This window comes from Crotalus tigris, unplaced genomic scaffold, assembly GCF_016545835.1.
Source record: "Crotalus tigris isolate CLP2741 ecotype Arizona unplaced genomic scaffold, ASM1654583v1 scf7180000018940.2059657, whole genome shotgun sequence".
NCBI lineage: Eukaryota > Metazoa > Chordata > Lepidosauria > Squamata > Viperidae > Crotalus > Crotalus tigris.
The window spans coordinates 570,939-597,874 of NW_024097284.1; the positions used below are offsets into that span (position 1 = coordinate 570,939).

Genomic DNA, 26,936 nt, shown 5'->3' on the forward strand with positions numbered 1-26,936 from the left:
ACAGAATGTTGTACAGAATGTTGTACAGGATGTTATGGAAAAAACTGTGCAAAAGATTAAGTTTGAGACAGCAGAGCTTTTGGAGGAGAAAAATCATCAAATGAGGGAAGATATTGTGCTGGCTCTTCAGGGGCTTGCGGCCCACGTAGAACACCTGGATGATAGGGTGGATGAGGTGGTTGGAAATGTTGAAAGATTAGAAGGAACAGTTGAAAGAGTTGAAAATAATGTGGATGCAGCACAGAATGAAATTATAATGTCACAATACAGAGATATGGAGTTTGCTTTGAGAATAAGAGGGTTGAAGGAGAATGTGCAAGAGAATTTGAAAGAAGAAATTGCAGCAGAATTAGCCTCCATTTTGGGATGTGATCCTGAAGAAATGTTGAGAGATATAAAAAATTTTTTTAGAGTTAATTCATGGGTTGCGAAGCAGAGAAATTTACCAAGAGATATAGTTGTTTATTTTTCCAGGAGATCACTTCGTAATGAAATTATACAGGCTTTTTATAAGCAAAGATTTCAAATTGCAGCTCAAGATGTTATAATTTTAAAAGAGATACTTCCAAAAATTCTTAGAAAAAAGGATTTTGCTTTTTTGGCTGAGGAGCTTAAGAAAGGACAGGTTCAATTTAGATGGGATGTTGGCATAGTGGTGAATTATGTTGGAACACGTTATAGACTTAATACAATTTTAAAAGCAAAAGATTTTTACGTTTCTGTTCTGAAGGCAGGTGCACCACCATCTCCAAGATCTAGAAGAAATGAATGTAAGTTTGAAGGACAATTGGCTGCAGGAGCAATGTCACCAACAGGAGAAGAGTTGTTGGTTGAATTTATGCAACAGTGTTTGGAGATAAGAGAAGATCCAAGGGAACAGTGCAGCCCATAAACGCAGAGAAAAAGAACAAAAGGTAGATATTGGAATTACAACACAGGCGGCTACCTCTGAGCCAGTGGGAGGAACAAGACTGAAGAAGTCATCAACTACAGATTTAGATGCAGTGTTCCAAAGGCTTCAAGCCACTAGAGATGGCAAAGTTCCTGACACGGAATGTTAATAGCTTGAATTCACCATAGAAAAGAAAGAAAGTATTTTACTACTTGAAACAACATAATAATGATGTTATATGTTTGCAAGAGACTCATATTGCTTTAAAGGATGAAAAATATTTGATTAATTCCTGGCTGGGAGTACACTTTACAGCCTGTGCGCCGCAGAAAAAAGCAGGAGTAGTCATTTATGTGAGGAAAGACTTATCACCGAAGCTAATTGATTCTGATCCACAAGGAAGATATGTTATTATTGAATTATTATTAAATGGCAAGAGAAGTCGTCATTGGACTATATGCTCCTAACCAGCAACAAAAATATTTTTACAAATTGATACATCATAAAATAATTCAGTTGGATTACAAATCAGTAATTATGATGGGAGATTGGAATGGTGTTTTAGATTCAAGCAAAAACAAGAAGGGCTCTTTCAAATCTCCTAATCATGCAAAATTACCTAAAGTTTTTTTTGATTTGAAGGATGATTTGGAACTTAGAGATATTTGGCGTGAATGGAATATGAAAGAAAGAGACTTTACCTTTTTTTTCGGACAGGCATCAGTCGTATTCCAGAACTGACTTTTTTTTAATTACTAATGATCTTTTTTCTAGGGTGAAGAATGCTAAGATATTCCCTAGAATATTGTCAGACCATAGTCCTGTATGGATGGAGTTATCTACTGAAGATGGGAATAGAAGGACTTGGAGATTGAATGAAAATTTATTTAGATATGAGGGGAATGTACAGAGATGTAGAGATTATTTAAAGGAATTTTTTCTTTTGAATATGCATAAGGGTACTTCAATGCCAATGGTATGGGATGCCAATAAAGCATATATGAGAGGGGTCTTGATTCATATGAACAATGCGCATAGACGCAAACAGATGTAGAAACATAAAGAATTGAAAGTAGAGATTAAATCTAAGGAAAAGGCTCTTACATTAAATCCATTGGACAATAATTTAAAGGCTTCTATTATCTTGCTTAAGGAGCAATTTAATATGTTAATATCTGATCAGATTGCAATTAATTTGAGGTATATGAAATATAATACATTTTGCAACGCAAACAAACCTGGTAGGTGGTTGGCTTACCAACTACGAAAGAAACAGAAATCAAGGATTATAGAGAAAATAAATTATAAAGGTAAAGAAGTTTATCAACAAAATTTGATTAAAAGGAGTTTTTTAGATTTATATTCAAAGTTATATGCTAGTGAAATCATACAAGTTTCAGGTATAGAAAAATACTTACAGGAATCACATTTTCCTAAACTTACTATTGATCAAAGAGATGAGATTAATGGTTTAATTACTTCTGAAGAGATTATTTGGGCAATTAAACAATTAAAAGTTGGTAAGGCTCCAGGTACAGATGGATTAACAGCAATTTACTATAAAATGTTATCTGAAGAAATGATAGAACCATTGAAGGAACTTTTTAATAATATTTTGTTGGGAGCAGAGGTACCTCCATCATGGAGAAGGGCTTTTATATCATTGATTCCAAAAGAGGACCAAGATTTGACTCAGCCCAAAAATTATAGGCCTATATCTCTTTTGAGATTATAAGATTTTTTCAAAAATATTGGCAAATAGATTAATGCGAGTTTTGAAGCAATTGATTCATAGTGATCAATCTGGATTTATAACTGGAAGATATATGAAATATAATGTTAGACAAATTGTTAATCTAATTGAATATTTAGACAAGAACAATCAAATTCCCGCAGCTTTGATTTTTTAGATGCTGAAAAAGCTTTTGATCAATTAGATTGGCAATTCTTATTCAGAGTAGTAGAGGAAATGAATTTTGGGGACAAATTTTCATCTGCCCTTAAGGCTATATATCAGTGGTTCTCAACCTTTCTAATGCCGCGACCCCATAATACAGTTCGCCATATTGTGGTGACCCCCAACCACTTATACATCACCGGGTGCCAGGGGCCTGGCCAAAGAAAAGGGGGAAAAAATGGCGGACAGCCTTGTTTGGCGACCCCCGTGAAATGGTCGTTCGACCCCAAATGTTGCTATATATCAACAACAATCTGCACAAATCATAGTTAATGGAGGATTAACAGAAGCATTTAAAATTGAAAAGGGTACAAGACAGGGATGTCCTTTATCACCATTGTTATTTGTTTTAACAATGGAGATTTTACTTATCAAAATTCGGGAGTCACCTTGTATAAAGGAAATAAAAATAAATAAGAATGATTATAGGTTGAGAGCTTTTGCTGATGATTTGGTTGTGACATTATCTCAACCGACAGATTCGGTTAGGGATTTGGTTGAAATTTTAATTCAGTACGGGAAGGTTTCTGGTTTTAAGGTAAATAATAATAAGATTAAAATATTAGTGAAAAATATGTCTATGAAGGAAAAGGATATTATGGTTAAATTAACAGGTTTTGAAATAGTGAGAAAGGTTAAATATTTAGGAGTATATATAACAGCTTCTAATGTTAAATTGTATAAAAATAATTATGACACATTATGGGTAAAAGTGCAAAAGGACTTAAATGATTGGAAAAAATTACAATTATCTTTGTTGGGGAGAATCTCGGCAGTTAAAATGAATATACTTCCAAAGTTTCTTTTTTTATTTCAGATGATACCTATTTTGAAAAAAGATGCTAATATGGAGGAATGCCAGAAGGGGATTAACAAATTCATTTGGGCAGGGAAAAAGCCGAGAGGTAAATTTAAAATTATGCAGGATACACGGGAAAGAGGAGGACTAAAGGCGCCTAATTTAAAATTGTACTATGATGCGGTGGCTTTAACGTTGATTAGTGATTGGCTCAACTTAACAAATAAAAATATTCTTTCTCTTGAGGGATGGGATTTATTATATGGATGGCACGCGTATTTAATTTATGATAAAAAGTTGATCACGTTTTTAAAACCCATATTTTGAGAAGTGCCTTGTTGCATGTCTGGAAGAAATATTATTATAGGTTAAATTATAAAATTCCAATTTGGGGGATTCCTGGACACGTGATAGAGGGAGTATCTAGGGGAGTAAATTTGGATAAGATATCTTACAAGGAATTACTTAGTTTGGTTGGGCAGCATTGGCAATTAAAGCCCTTAACCGAGTTGAAGCAAGAAAATATTGTATATTCTTGGTTTTATTATAATCAATTGTTAGTGAGATGGAGTATAGATCAAAAGGTTGGTATCACTTTAGAGGATGTGAACTTGGTAAAACAGATTAAAAATCAAAGTCGAGCTCATATAAAAAAAAATTATAGTGCCTTAATAGAATTGGATTCTGAAATGGAGTTAGTTAAAGATTGTATGGTTAAATGGGCGCAAAATATTCAGGATCCAATTTCATTGGATACATGGGAGACAATTTGGGTTAGAAATGTAAAATTTACTCGAGCGCAAAATTTAAGAGAAAATTTTTATAAAATGTTTTATAGATGGCATTTGGATCCCCAAAAGTTGTCTCGCATGTATCCGAATTTACAGCCCAAATGTTGGAGATGTGGAAATTTAGATGCAACTTATTTTCATATCTGGTGGACCTATAGAGATATTAAAGATTTTGGATTAAGATTTGGTGGAATATTCAAAAGATTTTTAAGAGAAAGGTAAAGTTTACTCCGCAATTATTTTTGCTGGGTTTTATTGTAGATTTTGATGTTAAAGAAATCAATTTGATGTTGAATCTTATAACAGCTGCAAGATTATTGGTGGGGCAATATTGGAAGAAAAACTCACTGCATACTTTGGAAGAATGGATACTTAAGGTATCTAATTTAGCAGAAATGGCGAAAATCTCCACCTACTTGAAGGATCATTCACAAGAAAGATACATTATGGTTTGGAGAAGATGGATTGATTATATTCAAAAGAAATATGAAACTGAAAAGTATTACCTTGCTTTTGAGTAGATTTTAGATAATTATTAATAGTTTTAATTATATTATTATTTTTGTTTTAATTTGTTAATATTTGTTTTGAGAAGGAGTTAAAGTGTGTTATGGTTTTGATTGATAGTATCGTTGGTTTATGTTAATTAGATTATGTTTGTTTATTTGTTACCCTGTAATCAGCTCTGGGAAGTGGGGGAGGGGGGAATGGGTGAGGGGTGGGGGGGTTTATATTGTAATAAATTTGTAAAGCTTTTAATAAAAGAATTCATATTGGCCATATTACATTCACTTTTTAAAAGTAACTATAAATATTTTCTGTAGTATTGTTATTATTTCATTAAAAGAAATGGATGCTTGAAAAACAAACAAAAATGGAAATGGAAATAATTTCTAAAGTCTGAAGTATCTTCAAAGGAAACAAATTTTTATTGGTGAATAAATTACAAAGAACTAATTCAAGATAAGAAAAATCACTAAATATGAGGAAATCCTTCTATTTCTACTGAACTTCCTTTTTTCTTTCCATGAGTAGCATTTTCAATATAATTTAAATTAAATTAGCTAAAAAAACAATATAAAGTAGTGGTACAAAACCTTTCTAGATCCACAATTCCTATACAACAAGCAGGAGGCAGCTATGGCTAGAGGCTTTTACATAAGTCTTTAAGAAGCTACAACTGATCCAGACTGCAGTGTCCAAGTAGTCACAACCCTCCTTCTTGTGCACATATCAACCATTACTTTGGGAGCACTGGTCCCCAATTGGCTTCTGACTGCAATTCAAGCACAGGCTGCCAATTTGAAAGCCTTATGTGGGTTCAGATCATGAATATCTGAAGGACTATTTATTCTGGATAATATCTTTCCAAAGAATAAGGTCAAATAAGTAGTCTCTCCCTGGGTCGTTTGTTTGTTTATTTGTTTGTGGGGTCCTTGGAGCTTTCTAATCTTGGTTGTTTTCTTGCAAACTCATGAGTCACTCATGAGTTTGGTTTTCAGGAGCCACAGAAGCATTGATTCTTTAGCTCTGTTCTTTTCCTTTGTAACAGCATTCCACTGGATATTGAAATGGCTTCCTCACTCTTTGGCATTCAGAAAGTCTATAAAGGCTTAGCTGTTCAAATAAGCCCTGGGATGTTTGTCCCTTTATAAATGGAAATAGTTTTAATTTGGGGAATAGATTGCAACTATTGACAGATTGATTTCATGCTTATTGCACTTTCATTTAAAATTGTATACCTCTAAAAGCTGGTTGTGACTGGAATGGTTTGTTCACCCTTTTCAATCAATATATACAGCAAGACATCTAGCTAACTTAATATCAGTAACATTCATACTACATTTAGGAAACTGTCAACTAATTTGGAATTATCCTAGAGCAGTGTTTTCAAATGTAGCAAGTTTAAGATGTATGAACTTCAACTCCCAGAATTCCCCAATCAGCATACTAGGAGTTGACATCTACACATTTTAAACTTGCTGACCTTGAGAAACACCAATGTCAAAGAAATGCCTTTGAATGTTTCTATATATCACCTTTCTAAATCCTTTGTATTCAACAATAATGCTTAATAAGTATTGCAACAAAAACACCACGCATACCTTTGTTTCCATATTTAGAAGGTGGAGCCCTTTGACATTTATGCCTACATAAACTCTGATGACTTTATGATTGCTTGAGCTTGCCTTTGTGAATACTTGTCCTGTGAAAAAAGCAGCTCCATATGTAGGAATCTCCCAGCAGTTTTGCAAAAACATGCGTTGCAGATGATGCATTTCTTTACTCACACCCTCGCTAGTACTGAGACTCTGGAAATACAAGTTGACATGCCCGCAAAGGATATAGTTTTAGTTTTATAGTTTTAGCTTTTATCTGAAATTTAAAAGCTTTAAAAAAATTTAAACCCATGTAAAAATGAATGTGCTATTGAGTTTCAAATAAGCATAAACAGTTAAAGAAATTAAATTCTGTATCTAATAAGCTGTGGATTGATCTAAATGTTAAACCAAAAGATTTTGTATTTTTTCAGTACATTGGCAGGAAATACATAAAATCATAAAAATCAGGATACAATCTGAGTCGGTCACTGGGATCAGAGGTTTGTTCTTCCAAGCTTTGGTTCTTGTGCTGGAACCCATCCTTAGGGGACTTCTCAGTCTCCAGGATTGAGAAGCTGAGAATCTCCACATCTTGGAGACTGAGAAGTTCCCTGAGAGGATGGGCTCCAGTATGAGTCGGAAAGCTTGGAAGAACAAATCTCTGGTCTGGGTGACCGACTCAGATTGGATCCTGCAACATTATCCTGGGACACTTATAATATATTTGCCTTCATTCCTAAAAACCAGCATCCATATGCATACTCTTCCAGGTTGTGTCTGTGATCTGCAAGTAACATTTAGTCAGGCTTATCTTCCAATAACTTGCTTTCAAGAACTCTAAATTAGTGATCATCACCACATTATATGATAGTTATTATATAGATTCTAGATTAGTATTTTTTTAAAAAAATCTTGAATCTTCAACAACTTAGCCTCCTCTGATCATCTAGTTCTACAACTTCAAGAGTCATCAAATCTTCTAATTTTTCCTACAGTTTATCTTCCTGATAATTTTGGTTAATCTTTTGCGCACCACTGTATCTTTGTGTGTTCAGTGTGATCACAAAATAATACTCTAATTGTAGTAACCCATTCCATTTTTTAAAAAATGACTTACATACAGTACTTTTGTTTTAGGCAAGTTCTGTTTTAAATTTCCATAAGATTTGCTATTTTTTCCAAAAGGGCTTGAATTTCTGAAATTATAATGTTGTAATTATAACATTATAATAAGCTTCTTACCTTATATTCATGAAGAATTCGATTTGTCCAGTGAGGTGCCTTGCTCTTTAATTTGGTGATTGGTACTATAGATTTCAAGTTTTCTTCACTAAAAATTAAAATCAGACATATTATAGAACACTTGAAAAAAATAAAACATATTTGCCTTAAGAAAGAGATAAGTGAGAAATAATATGCACTAAAAGTTTCAAATATAAAATATATCATAGTACATTTTTATGAACATTTTATTAAATAAACAATGAAATATCAGTAATTTAAATGCACTTACTTTAGGAAGCCCTGCTTGTGCTTTTTACTTTCATAATTTCCATAGACAATTTGCAGCAAAAGGCTTGCAAGTGTGATCAGCTTGGCATCAGAGGAGGCATAGAACCCTTTCAGTAAATTGTACCTGGCCTCATCAAATAGGATAAGAATCGCCAGTGGATCTTCAATCTGAAAACATGTAAAGTAAAGATATATTATATGGATCGATGTATATATAATTGAATCACTGTCAAATTAAGCCAAAGTTCAAATACTGAATTTGTGAAATCACGTTTATGTTATTATATTCAGTAACAAGCCAATATATTCATTCTTTAAATTCCAAGTTCACTCCATATCTAAGATTCAAAGCAACTAACAGCTAATTAAAGCAAACAGATGCTCAAAGTGGAATATAAATAATGATCAGATGTTTTGCACTTTGGGTCAATTATCAGTAGAGGGAAATATTGAGATTTATTTGGCAAGGGAAGAAAGCACGAATTAAATTGAAAATGTTACAAGAAGCTAAAGACGGGAGGATTTGGACTCCTGAACTGGAGACTATATTATCAAACAGCCATTTTACCATGAATGAATGAATGAATAACGCTGAGAAACAAAAGACTACTGTACCTAGAAGAGCATGACTTACAAATTGGTTGGCATGCCTTTCTATGATACAGGAAAAATAACACACACAGATACTTCCAAAACCACTCTATAAGGAATGTACTTTTTTTAGAATGGGAAAGAATAAAACAAAAAAATTATATTAAACTACCTAAGTGGCTTTCAACAATGGAAGCTTTTGCTTATCCAAATTTAATTAACTACGACAAAGTTATCACTTACAAAGATATTCTGGAGAAAGAAGGAAAATTGAAAGATGGACAAGATTTACAATGACGGTATTGACTTAGCATGGTGGCCTTATTTGCAAATTCAAACAAGATATTAAAAAGATGCAAAGACAACGGGATTTTATAAAGAACATATAGAATTTGATCAAATATTGTTAAAAACAGATGAAAACCTGATTAAGAAACTCTACAGATTTCTTCTAAACTTGAAGATGAAAGAAGAATAAGTAAAAGAAACAATGATAACATGGGCAATTTTTTTTGGATATTCTATAGATTTAGAAGATTGGAAAAGTTATGGGATAGAAATATTAAATTGATTAAAGCAGCTTCGTATAAAGAAAATTTGTATAAAATGTTTTATAGATGGCATATGACACCAGTAAGACTAGCGAAAATGTTTAAAAACACTTCGAATAATTGTTGGAAATGTAAACAAAAGCCAGGTACTTATTACCATATCTCAGTGGTGGCGAACCTATGGCACGGGTGCCAGAGGCAGCACTCAGAGCCCTCTCTGTGGGCACGTGCACTGTCGCCCCAGTCCTTGGCCTTCAGCTGAGTTTTATAAAACCTTTTTGCTTTAGGCTTCCGTCGCCGTGTGCAAAAAAAAAAAAAAAAAGTTTCAATCAATCAGTCAATTTCAACTTCTTGTGGGGGGGAAGATCTTGCAAAGTTGGCATTGATTGATTGAACTTTTTAGTCTCACCCAGTCTGCCGTTACCACCACAGCCACGCCCACCCAATGGGCCACACCCTCCCAATTGGCCACACCCAGCCAATGGGCCACACCCAGCCAAGGGCCACACCCACCCGGCACCTGACGATGCATAAATGGGTTTTGGGTTGCAGTTTGGGCACTCGGTCTCTAAAAGGTTCGCCATCACTGCCATATCTGGTGGTTATGCCCTAGAGCAAAAAAATCTGTCTTAAGATTCATACATGGTTGGAAAAGATGACTAAAATACAGATAGAATTTAAACCAGAACTGTTTCTGTTAGCAATACTAGAAGCCAAGTATGAGAAGGAGAAGGAGTATTTAATATTGCATATATTGACAGCAGCGAGAATAGCATTTGCCCAATACTGGAAAAATGAAAATTTACCAACTGAACAGATTTTAATTATGAAAATTTTAGAATGCGCAGAAATGGATAGATTAACTTTAGAGATTAAAGAGAAAGAAGATTCAGTTTATTTCAAAACATAGAATAATTTTTACCAATGGTTAGGAAAACGAACTAGTGAGAAATGTATGTGATACGTTATCATGAATATATACTAGTAAGATGAATGATATGTATTGACTAACTGATACTGTTTATGATTATTGTTTATCATATTCATCATAGCTATTTACTATTATATTAATTAGTGTTATTGAATATATGTGCCCTGACAATAGTCTATTTACTAAAGCTTGAAAATGTTAATGGGGGACAACCCCATTGTTGTTCCCATTCCTGTCCCAATCCCAATCCTGATTCCCACCCCGAACCTCAATCCCCATACTGACCCCATCCCTTCCCTAACCTTATAAAACTCAAAAAAACTTTATAAAAAAATAGAGGGAAACAATTAGTTTGATCTTATCATAAAAGTTAATTTCTTAGCTTTTTAAAAATTGTTGTATAATAGAGGAATCATATAAATACTTCTGGAGAAAAAACAATAACCAGCTTGTTGTTGCAGTCATTCATTCATATATGAATATATATATATTCATATATATTCATATATATTCATATATATTCACATATATATATATATATTTTCAGGAAATAAATCCTACAAATTTACTTCAGAAGATGTACTGCACATTACTGCATTTTAAAAACTGTATATATTTAAATAACCACAAATAACTGATGTTTCATAATAATTAAAATCAGTGAAATCTGGATTTTTTTTATACATTACAGATGGAATATGTGTAGGTTATACAGTGGTACCAAGATAACCTTGACAAGGGGCTGTAAGAGTGGCTACATTAGCTTAGCCCTGAAAGAGAGGAAAGGTTGAAAAAAAAAACACCTAAGACTGTCCCACCTTGATTCCTTTTGGTATATGAGAGCAGAGCTTTCAAGATTCTATTACTACACATTGCAACAATAAAGTAATCTTTGTGGAGTCTGTTTCCCAACCTGGCCTATTTCAAAAGACTGACGGTATGCCACTTTGGTTCAAAGTCACAAATAATTTTGTAGTTATTAAAAAAGCAAATATACAAACTGATTAAAAATCAGCAGATGACAAATATTTAACAAACAAACAAAAATTAGTAGTTAATGATAGTAGTCGGTTTTTATAGCTCATTAGTCTGATGCGTAGGAAGTATCCCATCCTCTTTTTTTTAACAAGATCATTTGTTTTGTCAAGTGTGTGCATAAAATAATTTCTGGAACATTCAGACAGCACTTTACTGATTGGCTTCCAGTTTCATACTCTGGTTTTAACCCTGCATGTGACATAGAGTAACTTGTAATGCCAACCTTTTTTTCAATCTCTAAAGGTAGTCTCACATCTCTTTTCAAGAACAGCTGAGGTGTTTCCCTCTGAGGATCCACGATTGTTAATTCAGTGAGTATTTCAGGCCAATCATGAACATGTTGGAGAGACTTATGATACGGCTTCAGCTGGAGACCTATACAACAACAGCTCTATTTAAAGGTACATACCAAAGTCATATATTTGACAGCTTTTTAGCTTTAAAGGTTATACTGATTAAAAGAGGAAGGAATTCAAAAATTATTCCTCAAGTTAAATTTAAATTCTAAATACTTGGAAATGAAATCACCTTTTTGAATCAATATAAAATTTGTAATTCATAATTCTGCTTTTTCATACCAGCAAGTCATATTAATGCTCCATTTTGAGTTGAGGAAATAGGGCTGATCATTTTTTTTCCCACAAATTCTGATAATATTTTCACTATGAAGTATAATTTAATTTCTGGTACACAAAGAAAAATGGCATGAAATGTCTCATCTTAAGCCATCCTCATCCTTCTTTCATGATCAGGAGTGGAATAAAATAGAATTTAATTTCACTTAACAGGTCCAAAATGTACTGCTTATATTCAAACCATACACTAAGTTTTAAAGTAAATTCTATTCTTTTACTACACAACTAATTTCAAAGCCTGAATTGCTTTTGCAGTTTGCTTAAAAAACCTATATTTATTTTAAATTATAGCTTTTAGTTTGTGTAAAAAAAAACCCTGCTCAGCTGAATAAGATTTTCCTCCTATCTTTATTGGTGAGAATCTGAATCTCCACGTTCTTGTTTCAAATCATGTCAAACAAAAAGAATGTCATTCTTTTTATTAATGTCATTAGGATCTTCCTAGCTTCTACAGTCATTCAAACTGAGTTTATAAGATTTAAGGGCTTTGCCCAGTTGCCATTAAAAATTAATTTAAGTACAGCTAGTCCTCGACTTATAACAGTTAATTTAGTGACTGTTCAAAATTATACTGAAAAAGGTGACTTGTGATTGTTTTTCACAGTTATGACTATTGTAGGATCCCCACTGTTGCTTGATCAAAATTTAAAAGCTTGGCAACTGATACATATTTATGATGGCTGCAGGGTTCCCGGATGATGTGATCAACTTTTGTGACCTGCTGACAAGCAACATCAATGGGGAAGCCAGATTCACTTAATAACCATGTTACTAACTCAACCACTGCAGTGATTCACTTAACAACTGTGACAAGAAAGGTCATAAAATGGAGCAAACTCACTTAACAACTGTCTCACTTAGTAACAAAAATTTTGGTCTCAATTGTGGTCACAGTCAAGGACTACCTGTATACAATTTCTACTGCTGTTGAAACTATTGAAAGTAAAAGAAAAAATGTACTCTAAAATCAACATGTTTCAGAAAGAATTAAAGCATTTTTAATTACTTACTAAGGTTTTCAGAACAGATCCAAATAGTGAAGTATTGCTGTGTGTCTTGAGAAAGACGCATGCCTTCCATTATCTGCTGCACAGTAGTATTGTTTCCGTATTTCAATTCCACAGAACGATATGAACCATCCATTCGATAAATTCGTACTTTTTCATACTATGGAAAATTGAAGGTGAAGATCAGCAAATTTTGCATAGTATTAATAACAAAACAAAATACATAGTTATCGGAACTTTCCCTTTTACAATGTATGAGCATCCCCAAAGTACAAGACAAGGTCAAGAATGATCGTTCATCCCGTTTTCTATGCACAAAGTCAGGAGAAGCATTAGTAGAGTTCACAATAAAATTCCAAGAATTTCAGAAAAGTTTGTTTTAATCTACTGAAATCACATCATACTGATAGAAAGCAATATAATAAAATTAAAATGCAAAAGAAACAGCCTGCTCTGTTTTAGAAAACCATTATTTATTAAATTACATTATTAATTTTAACAGAGATTTTAGTTCTTGGCCTTGCTATAGTGGTCTAAAATCAGTCAATTAAATTATAGGTCATTATACTTGATATAAACGTTTTTTAACCTATAAAATGTAGATATTATAATATTAGAAACATTATACCTACTTGTTTATTAATGGCCTCTTTAAGTAACATAGCTGTTTTTTTCCACTCATTTTGTTTGTTTTCTTCACAGATATTCAGTGGTGTTCTTCCTTGTTGATCAGTGATGTGCTATAAACAGAAATAAGACAACTTTCAAAAATACAGTTTTGTAAATATAAAATCAAATGGTATTCCTTTTAGTGAGACTTGAGTTTATCTAACCCAGGAATTTTTACATATATTTTTACACCACTATTATTTAATAATTTTTAAAAAGTCATTGAAATCTCACAAAATAGTCACAAAAAGTAATTTTTATAAGATTTTGGATATGTTTATATTGTCTTTTCTTTCTTTTTTTTTTTTTTGGGGGGGGGGGTGTTTCCAACATAACAAAAGTTCCTGATCTCTCCAGGATTTCAGAGAGGTGTCTTTTCCATCCATTTGTAGAACTGCAGGGACTTGTACTTGAGATTGCTTTCCTGTAAAATATCTGCTATATTATTATTGCAGTTTGGGTAAGAATTGCAACATGTACAATACTTTTCCTGTTCCAAAAGCCTTCTTAAGTTATCATCTAAATGTCTCATACTCATCAGGCTTTCCATTTCCAACAATTAAGATCTGGATCTTTTAGGTTTGAAGTTCAAACCACTTCTAAATGTAAATAAAAGCACTTTTGAAACTTTTCCAGTTCTTCCTGGGAAAAGGTCAATTACATATATTGTTCAAAGGCTAGCAATGATGTCAATCTTTACTGTAGCGATAGCAAATCAGAAATACCACAGGAAAGTTCGCTTCTTCCTTTAGAATCTTAACTTTTTAGTATACCACTGTGATACCGAAAAGCACACCTACTTTTGTAATTCAAAGGACAAAATGTATCCCTTTAAGCAAGTTTACCTGCAGCTGGCAAAAAAAAATCTTACCCTGTCAATTTCTGGATGGTTTAGGAGAATCTGAACAATATCAGCATGACCACCACCAGCAGCAAAATGAAGAGGAGAGCTGAGTTGTCCATTCAACAAATTTGGATTGCACTTTCCTTTCTCTAACAGCATTCGTGTTGCTTCTACTTTTCCATACCTGCCGAAAGAAAAGAAATAGAAGAAAATAAAGGATTTTATTTTATGCAACTAGGGTCACTTCCTTGTGAGATAGGCACCTATATGAAAAAAATAAAAATAAATACATAAAATATGTGCTCATCAATTATCCAAACAACACAACAGATTTTTTGAATACCCTGCCTTCCTCAGAATATAGGTGAAATCTAATAAAAAATAAGTTGCTTATGCCTTTATTTAGGATTCTAAATGAAGTTTTTTTTTCAATATCTTAAGAAGGCCAGATATTTTTATCTATCACTACATCCAAATTTTTCAATAAAATGTTCACAGCCTCTGAGTTTAAATTCCAGTAAAGGGTTGAACATATAACATATATACAACCTAGCATAAGGCAGCCATCTATGCCTGATACGTTCCAACAAGAATAAAATCAATTATCTCATTCTTTCTAATGGTCAGTAGTGAATATAACCAAAATTATAAAAAGCCACAGGGAAATGTTGAGGCTTCTACTATGAGGCCCAGACAAATTAATACCTTACCATTCTTGTCTGACTGCAAATGGCTAAAAAAAAAAAGGAATCTCCATCATTCTCAACAAAGATTCAAGATATTTTACAGCAGGAAGGCAGCTCTTAACAGCAGCAACGCAGTCTCACAACCAGGTGAGATTAGCCAAGACTCCACAAAACAAATTATACTTGAGTTGCCAGAACATCTTTTCACCACCAATGAATAAATATCATCAGAAGTTTTTGAAATACTATTATTATCATGGGGATAGTATATAAGTGTAGATCAGGGGTGTCAAACTGCTGGCCCGCGGGCCAGACACATCATGTGGAAGTTGTGCCCATCCCATTGCTGGCAATGGCAAAACAGTCCTGATACGTTGCACAACGTCACATGATGTCATGATTTTGACATGTCTGGTGTAGATGATGGACATATATCCAATATGGCTTCAACTGGATTTACATTGTAGCACAATAATCTCTCCTGGAATCTTATTAATGGGATTCAAACTTCCCAATATGGGATATGGAAGGTAGACTTTGCCCACTTCACAAAATCAACTACAGCAATATTCACTCAGAGCAGAGGGGAAGCAAAGCTGTCACTCAGTACCACACATTTTCTTGTATCTCCTTTTGTTTTAACTATCTCATTAATTTTTAGCAATTTTTAATGGGACTATCTTTTAAATTCAATTTATACTACTTTGGGTGAAACAAATGAGAAGGTAAAAGCTTAGATAAAGAATTTTTTGTGGACCTGAATGATGTGGGGAAAAGAAAGAAGTGATATGTCATAAGCCTGGACTCTTCTTTACAGAGATCAGCCAAATAAAGATAGAACGCTTTACAAGACATGGATCTGTAAGTAAAACAGATGCTTCTTTATTTCAATCAAATTTAATTCCATAGAATGGAACCTTCAAACAGAAACAGAAAAACAATAGCTGTCAGAACATTCCTATCTGTTAGGGAAGAACAAAATGGGAGTCAGGATTCCCTCATGGATTCTCATTCCAGCTAATTAGTCCATCTACCAACCTTGGGAATTAAAAACAAGCTTAAAGATAAAAGCTGAAATCAGAAGAGGAACAAGTTCCCCTGGGAAAATTCAATAGACTATATGGCAAAACAATGCCTGCATACAGCTTAAACTTTGATCTCCATTATTTGAGCAGTCCTCAGCCATAAAACATGAACGGATATACAGTATATAAATTTATATGTAAAAGTATCATACTGGACTATTCATGTCTATCAAAGCAGCCTATTTAACCCTTTTATCTGGGGCAGTAAGTAAAGAAAAAGTAAAACAATCTGACAAAATGCCACAGTACCTGAATATTCTTTAAAGCACAAGTGTCAAACTTGCCACGTCACATGACATGTCGTGATGTATCGCGGCTCTTTTTGCATTGCCGGCAATGGGATGGGTGCGGCTTCAGTATGATAAAATATGCCCATGGGCTGGCCGTTTGACACCCCTACTTTAACACAAATGGGGTAAGCTTCACACATACTAAAGTTCCCTCAGCTGCTACAGAAGAATCTTCGTAATTCAAACTGCTTATGGCAAACACAATAGACTGCTCTCAGCATTTTTTTTAATAGCTGTACTATCAAATGCTGTAATTTTAAGACAGCAATAGTAATTTTTCTAAGCCAACATACAGCCAGCCTGGCCAGATAGATCTATGTGCTTCTGAATGGCTCCCAAGTGTCTTAAATCATAACAGATTCTTCTTTTCAACAACTTACCATCCTACTGATGTTATTTAAAAAGATAGCATATTTAGGTTGGTTTCAAATCTTGTCCAGCAGAGTCTTTTATCACAAAAAGATTAAACTTCTATTCAATTCTAGGTCAGCTATAACAAGCAACCATCTTAGTCCCAGATGACTCCTAGGCAGCCACTGCACTACCCCTGGATTTGAGAAAGTGAGACCATGGGAGTCAATTGGATCTACTAAATCAGGAGTGTCAAACTGCCAGTCCGCGGGCCGGATGCATTATAGCAAAACCGCGCCCATCCCATTATTGGCAATGGCAAAAAAGTTGCGTACTAAATGAAGATTTTCCAGACTCAGCTGAAGCAGGACTTATCAGCACTTTTGACTCTTTACCAAGAGACAAATAAAATAATATTCTATACAAGTTAGAAAATCTGAGGAAAACTATTGGAAAGAGTGGTTGCAGCTCAGCCGCTAACAGATTTTGTTTCCTCAACTGCTGACACAAAGTGTCTCCCCCTCAGTGGAGAACAGAATGGCTGGGACGTCGTCTTCCAGTCCACAACTCCTCAAATTCTTATGAGCTAGTAGGGGATCGGGGGGGGGGGATTTTCAAACACACCAAGATATTGGGGGCAAAATGTTGACTCTAAACTGCTTAGAGAGGGCTATAAAGCACTATGAATTGGTATATAAGTCTAACTCTAAGTGATATTGCTATATACAATTGGGTTTATAAGCAGCAAACAGGGGGCAAGAGGCAGATATCTTGTTGATCCAACTGTGCAGAACAGCATACAGCAAGAACTATCCACCAATTGTAGCTGAAAAATGTCCTTGCAACACAAACTTTATCGGACTATGCTGATTTTGTATTCTAAGAACAAGATCCCCAGGAACAATTACAAAATTTGCATGAGATAAGTTAATTCTTGCAGGAGGCTTGGTTGTTTCCCATTGGCTCTTCAGCAAAATACAATGATCTCAGGTGATTAGCTCACTAAAATCAAATCTAAACCATTTGACTATCTTTGAATGATGATGTAACTTTCCTGTTAACCTGGAATATTGGTGGCTGATCTACACCATTAAAAGACCAATTCTTTTTTATTGATCTATCACAACTTGACATGCTTTTCCGTCCAGGAATCTTTGGCTATATCAGAGATGGAGATGGATGGCTGTTGGATCAGCTCTATTTTGGCACTCAAGGAGTAATGCAGGAAGGAGACCCAAACATGGCATTGTGACTTTAGTCACAAGCTTTGCAATGAATTTTTTCCATATTAAAATCAGTTTAATTCTGAACAATTCTAGATTGATCTGCAACTGCATCGAACTCACCAGCATGCATAATGGATAGGTGCCCAGTGATCACTATCCAACTGATTTACTGAGAAGTTTTCATCCAAAAGTTGACTCAGTAATTCAGTATCACCTTCACAAGCACTGCGATGAAGAGGAAAATCATCAACCCACTGACGTTCCCTAAAAGGAATAAAAAAATGTAATATTTAAATTGTGTCCCAATAGAAAGCAGTCAGAATATGATATGAATGTGCACAAAATAGCATATGAATCAATTTTATAATGCAGGGTACAAGTGAATACACTTGAACAAATTACATGCCAAATTTATATTTCAAAAATCTAGTTCAGTAACATGTTTCATTTTAAAAATCCATTCACTTTTGACAAAACCTTTTAAAAGTACGTTCTGTATATTATCTATAAGAAAGGTTTACTTCATGTTGAATTCAATTTCCAATGCTTTCAGAGACTCATCTACAGTATATAGTTTTTTGGCAGCACTAGAAACAGTTTGTTTTTAGCATGTTTTTGTGACTTTCCAGTCTAGTTTACTGCTCTAGAATTTCTTTTTGGGCTCCTATTCAAATATTAACTACGAGTGATCCTGTGTAAATTTTTGTATCAGTAGAGTTTGTTTAGGTATTGGTACTTAGGTGCCATTCCTCTTCCCCAAAGAGCTTTCACCCTACCAAAAGCAATAATAAAATCAATAAATAAGCTTATTAAAGGCATTTTTTTAAAAAAGAAAATGAAAATTATTTGTATGAAAATATAATTCAAATTGGCACCTTTGCACTGTGCTGCTAGCATAAATTATTGCGTATTGACAGCCATAGCAACCAACAGAGAGATGCTGAATTGTATAAAACCTGACACATCATTAGAAGCTAACACCTGATTTACTTTGGCCATGTTATGCATACAAATTCATTGGAGAAGTCAATGATGCTAGGAATGGTTAGTGAAACAAGAAGAAGGAGGCAAGTAAAGAACACACTGGCTTGATAATATAAAATAGGAATGTCAAACTACCGGCCCGTGGGCTGAATGCGTCACGCCCAAACCGCACCCACCCTATTCCCAGAAATGGGGAAAAAGTTGCAATACGTTGCGCAATGTCAAGTGATGTCGTGAGTTTGACATGCCTGATATAAAACATGATACAAAAATGAATATCCAACAATTGAAAGAAGCTGTGCTTGTCAGGACAGCATGGAGAGCACTTGCATATAAAGTCACCAAGAGTCAGTTATGACAGGTTAAAACAAAAACAAATAATTAAAATGAATAAAAATAACATAGTACTTGTCTTCCATCACGCTGCTCATGCTGCGCTGCCACTTTTCCCGTTTTGGAATCTGTATTTTTGAATAATCTGGAGCTCCAAGTCCAAAATACGGATTTATAACCACTTTGTCCACCTGGAAATATTGCAGAATTTTAAAAAGTTTAAAGCCCAAAATGAAAATATTAAGCCCAAAACTAGTATTAATAATTATTTCTTCTTACTCTGTTGGTGTATTGAAGATCAGATCCAAATAAAGGATTGTAAATACACAAGTCCGCCTTCTCTAGCGCAAGCATTTTGCTCTTGATTTCCAACGCAGTGTATCCCATGTGAAGGGAACTCTCACTCTGTCCGGGTTCAACAGCATAGGCAGGGTTTGTAACATTTGTTTTAATTCGCTCTAAAGGAGATGGTCTGAATAAAGCTGGGATTGAATGCGATTGCGAATGCCGTTCTTCTAACCATCTGCAGAAAAGAATGAGTTAGACTCATCAATATTACCTTTATAATCAGACAAAAAACAGGATGATTGCCCCTCACTGCCCCACCTATAAATGGTAGAGATCATTTTACATATACTGTTAATATTTCTGTTAACATGCCCTTTTTAAAGTGTGAATTCTGGCAGGAATATACATATAAATACATTAGGGACATGCATGGAACAACTATTTGTGGATGGTTCATATTTAGACTAAAACATTTCATCAGGGCATGGATCTGAAACATATATGCTCCAACCAGAAGTATTTTAGAGTGAGAAGAATGGGAAAAACCCAAAGCCACTAATGGCAGGATATGATGACAGCAGTTATGGAGAAGTAGGGGAAAGAAAGGTAGCAGCAAGATGTAAGGAATGGATAGGCCAGCTGGATATGTCATACTTGAATTCAGACACAATAACATCACCATTTGGCTGCTGCCCTTTTACTCAACAATATTACATCATATCTATCTAAGCTTCCTTTCCTTTTACTTTCCCAAATGGGACAGCTGAGCCTGTGGAATATGTTGCATTGGACTTCAAAGGTGGCAGCATACAGCTCCATCAGCTAGGGGTAAGGAGGACAGGCAGGCTGATTCATGAAGAAGGTATAAGAAACACTGACGCCTCACCTCATTTGCCCTCTCAGACCTCTCCACGGAGTTGGGGGGGTCGGGGGGGGGGTAGCTGAAACTTATAATTATTAAAGTGTTCTGAGTTTCATTCATCTGCATTATAACTGGATCAGAAAAGTTCAGCTGAATTTCAATCCCATATTTTTTATTTCATATTTGATACAAAATGCATTTCTCCATTCCATGCACCAGGCACTAGGTATCTCAGAAAAGTTAATTACTGAGAGAGAGTGGGGGGGGGAGAGAGAGAGAGAGAGAATTTTAAAATCAAGTACTTTTGCAAAACATTTCTTACTTATCTAAGAAAAGTAACATTCTAGCTGTAATTGTAGCAAAATGAGAACTTGATTCACTGCAGACTCTCATGATGTCTTGTAAACAGTAGAAAACTGGGCATCCAGGACTGTAAATATATTTTGTATTATCTATAAAGAAAAGAATTTTTAAAAATGTAAAGCAATTTCTTTTAGCTGTCTTTTTACATTTTACATATACTTTTATTTCTGTAGGTATATTTTTCAACATATTCTCCTTAGACTGTACAGAAATACTTTTACTGCCGTATCATCCAACTGCAGTAATTCATTTCTGGGGGAAAAAATTGCTTACAAAGGCCTCATAATTTGCCATTGTAAATCTTCAAGTATCACTTTAACCAAATATGGATTCTTGGTTGCTCCTGCTTCTTTTCTGTCAGTGTGAATATCTACACAAAAAGAAAAAATGTGGCTTATGGCTCTAAGATGTTAATAAAGAAACAGCCAAAGTTCCTAGTTTAAAGATAACAACAAACAAATCGTTTTAGGGAAGATGAATATCCAATGAATGATAATTGGTAGTAAACTTAAAATACTCTAACAAACTTAAGTATTGGCAAAACAATTATAGCCCAGAATATAAATTGGTAAAGTAAAAATACTATAATTTAAGAAATTAAGGAAAGCATCTTTGTTTTAAGACAAAAACCTCTTTTTGGAACTTGGAGTAACGTCATCCAAAAGGCCAAGAAGATTCTTCGGTTCTGTCATCCAAGAAGCTTCTTGGATGAAAAGCGAAAAGTTTTCAAGGAAAAAACCAAGAAAGTCCAATTGGGTTTTGGAAAACCACCTTTGGTATAACTATAGCCTGGATGATTGAGAATCTCCATGGACAACTTGGAGTAATGTTTGTGAATCAATGTTTTACACAGATAATTACATCACTGACATTTTTTAAAGTCTCCCACACAAGTCAGCAAGCAGCAGTACCACTAGTCACCACAGAAAAAATAGGAAATCCTTAGATGTGCATAAAAAATGCCTGCACAAGAATCATCTGTAGTACCTTCCTACATATTGGGAACTACTGGCATAAAACTTTCTTCTCCGTTGCTTAGTTCACAAAAAGATTCTAATGAGATTAGTAAAAGATAACCAATAAAGAATAAAGACTGAGACATAAACGTGTTTTCATAAACACTATAAAATGCACATTTAGGCAAAACAAAGTAATGGGATTAATTAAATAAGCAGCATGGGTGAATTATTCACCTGTATCACATAAACATAAACAACCAGCCATGCAAAAAATCAACAAATAAAAAACAACACAAGCCACATCAAAACTAATATAGAGAGAATTCTAAAAAATTCTCCAACAGAAGCAATACATATATACAGCGTATTTTCTAACTTTTGATTAACAACTGTACTTTTAAAATGCACTTTTTATCTTACCTTTGACAACTGTGGGTACAACGAAAAGAGATGCATCCTTGCCTGTGTCTTCACCAAGAGGAAATGTCTTCATTAGCAGAACTCTTTTTCCTTCATATAAATAAGATTTTTTTTGTCAATTAAATAGCTGAAGCAGTATTTTTCTACCACATGTAAAATATACTGAAAACTATATTGATGGCCTGGGAATTTAGAATTCAAGAAATATTCTTGAAAAATCCGAGGATCTGGAAGTAACAGTGGATATAAAAATGTTTGTGAATGTTATCAGATCATGGATGATTTTAAATAATTATCAAGTATGACATCATCCTGCCACTTGATTTACTGTACATAGTTGGTTATCTTTAGGAAAAATGGCTGTAACACACCTTACAAAGGACTACCTTTAATACTATTTGAAAACTCTAATTAATTTTAAAAATACATCCATCTATATGAATGTAGGAATAAGACACAAAGAGCATATTAGCTATTTATATTTTCCAGACACATTAGAAAGTATTGGTTTTAACTGGGACTTAAGCTGTTTAAATATTATAAAAGCTTCTTTTCTGTACTTTCTGGCCATATATCAACATTTCAGGACTTATTCAAAGCATCTGAAATTAGATTAGAAAAGACAAGAGAAAGGGTATTTAAAAGCAGGAGAACTTTTCATTTTTCTTTTAGATAGAAAAAATCATCTTATATTGCAAAAAGAAATCAAAATGCATCTTTTCTAGCAAGCATTCAGAGAATTAGAATAATATTTTAGTTGGATTGAATGCTACCAAGCATGAGGCAGGATTATTAACTGATGGGGTTAGAATTTGGAAATGTTCTTCTTTTATGGTTGGTTATAGGAAAACACAGAACACAAATATTAAAGCCATCATTACCTTTAATCCCTTGGTTTCCTGGTGAAATTGGTTTGGTGGTTTCTAGTATATAATCCAGGATGCTTTGGGTTATATCACTGCCTTCCTGAATCTTAGTTTCTAATAACATTTTCCTTCTCTTTTTCTTATGTCCTTCAATGGGAACCTCAAGTAACAAAATCTTGCAATGATAAAATTAAATATTAGTGAAACACAGAAATCCATATAAATTTTAAAAACTAACACTTATACCTAACGTTTGGGATGATATAGACTAATCTTTCCCAATCCAAAATTCTCCTGTGGAAATTATAACTCACAAAAGTTCAAACTAGCAATGGTAGAATAAGACATATTTTACTGCATGTAAAGTAAATGCAATAAAAGTAATGTCAGGAGAAATTATCAGCAAAAATATATACACTTCATGAAAGAAGTAACTAAATACTATGTCAAGAAATTTCTGGACATATTCCAAAAGTATTGCATCATGCTTACAAGCAAGACTTGTTTTTTCCTAAATCAACTATAGATTACTTTTTTCTATAAATCTTTTTTTTTTAAAAAAATATAACATTTTCTTTTTTTAATTTGTCAAAATACATTGCAATAGAACTTTTGTCACTATTATTTGTTTCAGCCAGTTCTGATCATTAAGCATGGATTTGCTTCAAATACAATATTTTAAAAGTTTATGGTTGAAATTAGTTTATTATCACAATTAAATGGTTTTAAATTTATTGAAGAACTATATAATAAAGCAAAGAGAGAGAGAGCAACAGCAATAGCACTTAGGCTTATATACCGCTCCATAGTGCTTTACAGCATTCTCTGAGAAGTTTACAAATGTCAGCATATTATCCCAACAATCTAGGCCAGGAGTATCAAACTGCCAGCCCATGGGCTGAATGCGTCACGCCAAAACCGTGCCTACCCCATTGCTGGCAATGGGGAAAAAGCCACGATACATTGTGACACGTCACGTAATGTCGTGAGTTTGACACCCGTGATCTAGGTCCTCATTTTAGCAATCTTGGAAAGATGGAAAGCTAAGTCAACCTTGAGCCCTAGGATCGAACTCCAGGCTGCGGGCAGAGTTATCCTGCAACACTGCATTGTAACCACTGTGCTACCAGAGATATTATAAATATTCCCCAAAATAAAAATAAAAACAAATAAATGCAATATCTAATATTGAAACAAAATCTAAAATAAAGCAAAACCACAATGCTAATTTCAAAGCATTTATCTCATATCTGTTTTATTACCTTTAATAAGGAGCAACTTTATACTTTAAATTCAATGTCATCTACATAAGTCACATCTGTGGTATCACCCACCATTATGATTGAATAATTACAATTGAGAAATTAGCCATTTATATAATTATATAATCATCCCCAACTTATGAAAGGATGGCTTATGCAGGCAAAAATGTTTATGATGGAAATGATATTGCTGGAAAGGAAATCATTCTAACACCTGAAAATATTTCTGAATTTTTATTTGCATTAAGAAACATTATGGATATATTGTGGGATTCAGCCAGTTCGCACCATTTTGTTGCCCAGGCCCAGAATGGACTTCCGGAAGCAACATCCACACAGAGAACCAGTTGTTCACATATTTGAATCCCACCAATGATATATTGATAACTACATGTAATTACTGGTAATTATAAAAATTCTTTTCATTAAAGTCAACTCCGGCCCCCTTATTTTACCTCATAGGATTTAGCACGATATTCACGAGAATTGAGGCTTGCAGTATTTTTTGGACGAATGACAGCCACATAGGCTTCTGTTATAGTTTCTGGATTTCCCATCATTTGTTGTTAATTTTTCTTACTGGAAAAAAATCAACTGAAAATAATAATTAAATTCAGAAAACAAGGTTCCAAAACCAGCAGTGTTTCAATTGCTCTGTCCTTCTTAATCTACATGAATATTACATGAAATCATATGCTTGCAAATCATATGCAAAAGGAAACTGTCTATCTGTGGTTTCTAAAGCTAGGTTGGTATCCTTTTTAAGATAAAGCTTGCAGTTTGCAACAGATGTTTGTGAGCTAACTACAGATTGGAAAGATTCTAATGCTTTCATTTTTGATATTACTAGACACTGGAGGGGAAGAGACTGAATTACTCCCTTCCTATAAAGATATAAAGACTGCACTCTTTCATATAAGTACTTTATTTCAAAAGGCGGATATATGAAATTCTCCATGTGCTGCATTTCTGCAGTCAGCCTTTCTGCTTGAAGATCTCATTAAAGCAAACACAATTTCATTATGATTAGTAAAGCTGATTTTCATGCGATGCTTTCAATATCAAGCTACAAGTTTCCGATATGAAAATAACTACATGTGGGCAAAAATAATCAGTCCCATATCTACTTATAGATATTATATATAAGTCTGAAATTATGTTATTTATAACATTCTGATAACTCAAAAGTCAAAGTAGTTATCTTTTAAAAAGATTATAAATGAAATATATATACTGTACCAAAGTACAGTGTTTGACAGATCAATCTTATTTGGACTATTCTAACAAAATCTTGTACAATTTTATTATTTATTATAGCATGATTTTATAGATTATTTTATTAAAGGCATGACATTTTTAAATGTAAATACAGAATAGATTTTCAGTGGAGTGGGATTATAAACTATGATGCAGAATGCCATATATAATTACTCACAAAGCAACTGTTGATTTATAACATAAATTTTTACATTGGTAAATATAGGTTCATGCAAATGAACCCTAAGTTTGGTTAACTACAATTTAAATATCTGATTAGATTTACACAATACACAAGTCAAGACTCAAAAGTTCCAAGCTCCCTTTTTTGGAGTCAGTCCCTCCTACCTATTACTGAAAAAAATTGGTGGCATATTTTTTCACTGTTTAAGATAAAGAACATGAAAACTATTGTTTAAGATCAAAAATAGGTTTGACTGCTTTTAAGTCTTAGAAGGCCTTACAATTCTTACAAGCCTATCTGTTTCAAATTATGATCTTTATCCCCATAAAAAAGCACAATGAAAGCCAGGATGTAAGTTATTTGGCTTAGGCTTAGCTAACTGGGCACACTCATCCATAGTTTGATTAAAAGGCAAAACTACCCACTTTTGAAGCCATGATATAGTTGAAACTTTTGATTTGTCAGTTTCTTCTTGCAGACTCCCTTTGATGTTTCTCAACTCTAGAAAAGATACTTTAATTATTAAAAAAAATGGGAGAAATTGCCATTTATGATGTTATATTTTCCCTATATTGTCAAATGGGACTCTTGCTTTATATAACTATCAAAAGGCTGTTAGCAATGTGTCATATGCCTGATCTGAAAATGACACAGGGTTGAGATTGAGTTTATTCAGTTTTTTAAGAGTGCCACCATATTAATATGTAGCACATTTTAGCATCTAGATCAACCACAAGTTGGTTTATATTGTCTATATTATTTTGTTCCATTGCTGGGCAATAGTTCTTTTGCAGTTTTATATCAGTCAATTAGAGAGAATTAAGAGTTAAGGCTACATTAAAACAGCATTAAGATATCTTTATAGAGAACACTAAAATAGAAGGTCAGTTTATAGGCTCATTAGAAACTGATGATAAAAGTCCCCCCCTAAATGTAATTGTGGTGGACAAAAACTCTGTATCAAAGCAAAATTTCTGTTCTGAGTGGTAGAACAATCATTGTAGTCCTCAACTTACAACAGTTCATTTGGTGACCTTTCAAAGTTACAATGGCAGTGAAAAAAGTGACATGTCCATTTTTCACAGTTACGACCCATGACCATGTGATCAAAATGCAGATGCCTGGCAGGTGGTTTGTACTTATCACCATTGCTGTGCCTCAGGGTCATGTGATGACCTTTGCAACCTTTTGACAAGGAAAG

General features: G+C 33.9%; 1 protein-coding gene and 1 long non-coding RNA gene across 6 annotated transcripts in view; one reads left to right on the forward strand and one right to left on the reverse strand.

The window, feature by feature from the left end:
* The window catches only part of KRIT1 (KRIT1 ankyrin repeat containing), a 43,282-nt gene that overhangs the window by 15,204 nt on the left and 1,142 nt on the right, over positions 1-26,936 (reverse strand). For 2 of the 5 annotated variants that reach the window (XM_039357717.1, XM_039357719.1), the window contains exons 2-15: positions 24,750-24,888; positions 23,048-23,207; positions 22,167-22,256; positions 20,747-20,876; positions 19,554-19,797; positions 19,350-19,465; positions 18,078-18,221; positions 14,347-14,503; positions 13,439-13,546; positions 12,810-12,966; positions 11,388-11,539; positions 8,055-8,221; positions 7,784-7,871; positions 6,545-6,751 (exon numbers count right to left, since the gene is read on the reverse strand). In XM_039357717.1, coding sequence (XP_039213651.1) covers positions 6,545-6,751; positions 7,784-7,871; positions 8,055-8,221; positions 11,388-11,539; positions 12,810-12,966; positions 13,439-13,546; positions 14,347-14,503; positions 18,078-18,221; positions 19,350-19,465; positions 19,554-19,797; positions 20,747-20,876; positions 22,167-22,256; positions 23,048-23,207; positions 24,750-24,854 — 2,025 coding nt within the window. In that variant the 5' untranslated portion in view covers positions 24,855-24,888. Of the gene's footprint in view, positions 1-6,544; positions 6,752-7,783; positions 7,872-8,054; positions 8,222-11,387; positions 11,540-12,809; positions 12,967-13,438; positions 13,547-14,346; positions 14,504-18,077; positions 18,222-19,349; positions 19,466-19,553; positions 19,798-20,746; positions 20,877-22,166; positions 22,257-23,047; positions 23,208-24,749; positions 24,889-26,160; positions 26,237-26,936 lie in introns of all 5 variants that reach the window. The other 3 variants (XM_039357718.1, XM_039357721.1, XM_039357722.1) reach the window with 3 other exon arrangements.
* On the forward strand, positions 11,428-13,801 carry LOC120314521. Its single transcript, XR_005558466.1, has 2 exons — positions 11,428-11,565; positions 13,509-13,801. It is a non-coding gene; the product is annotated as an uncharacterized LOC120314521 (long non-coding RNA).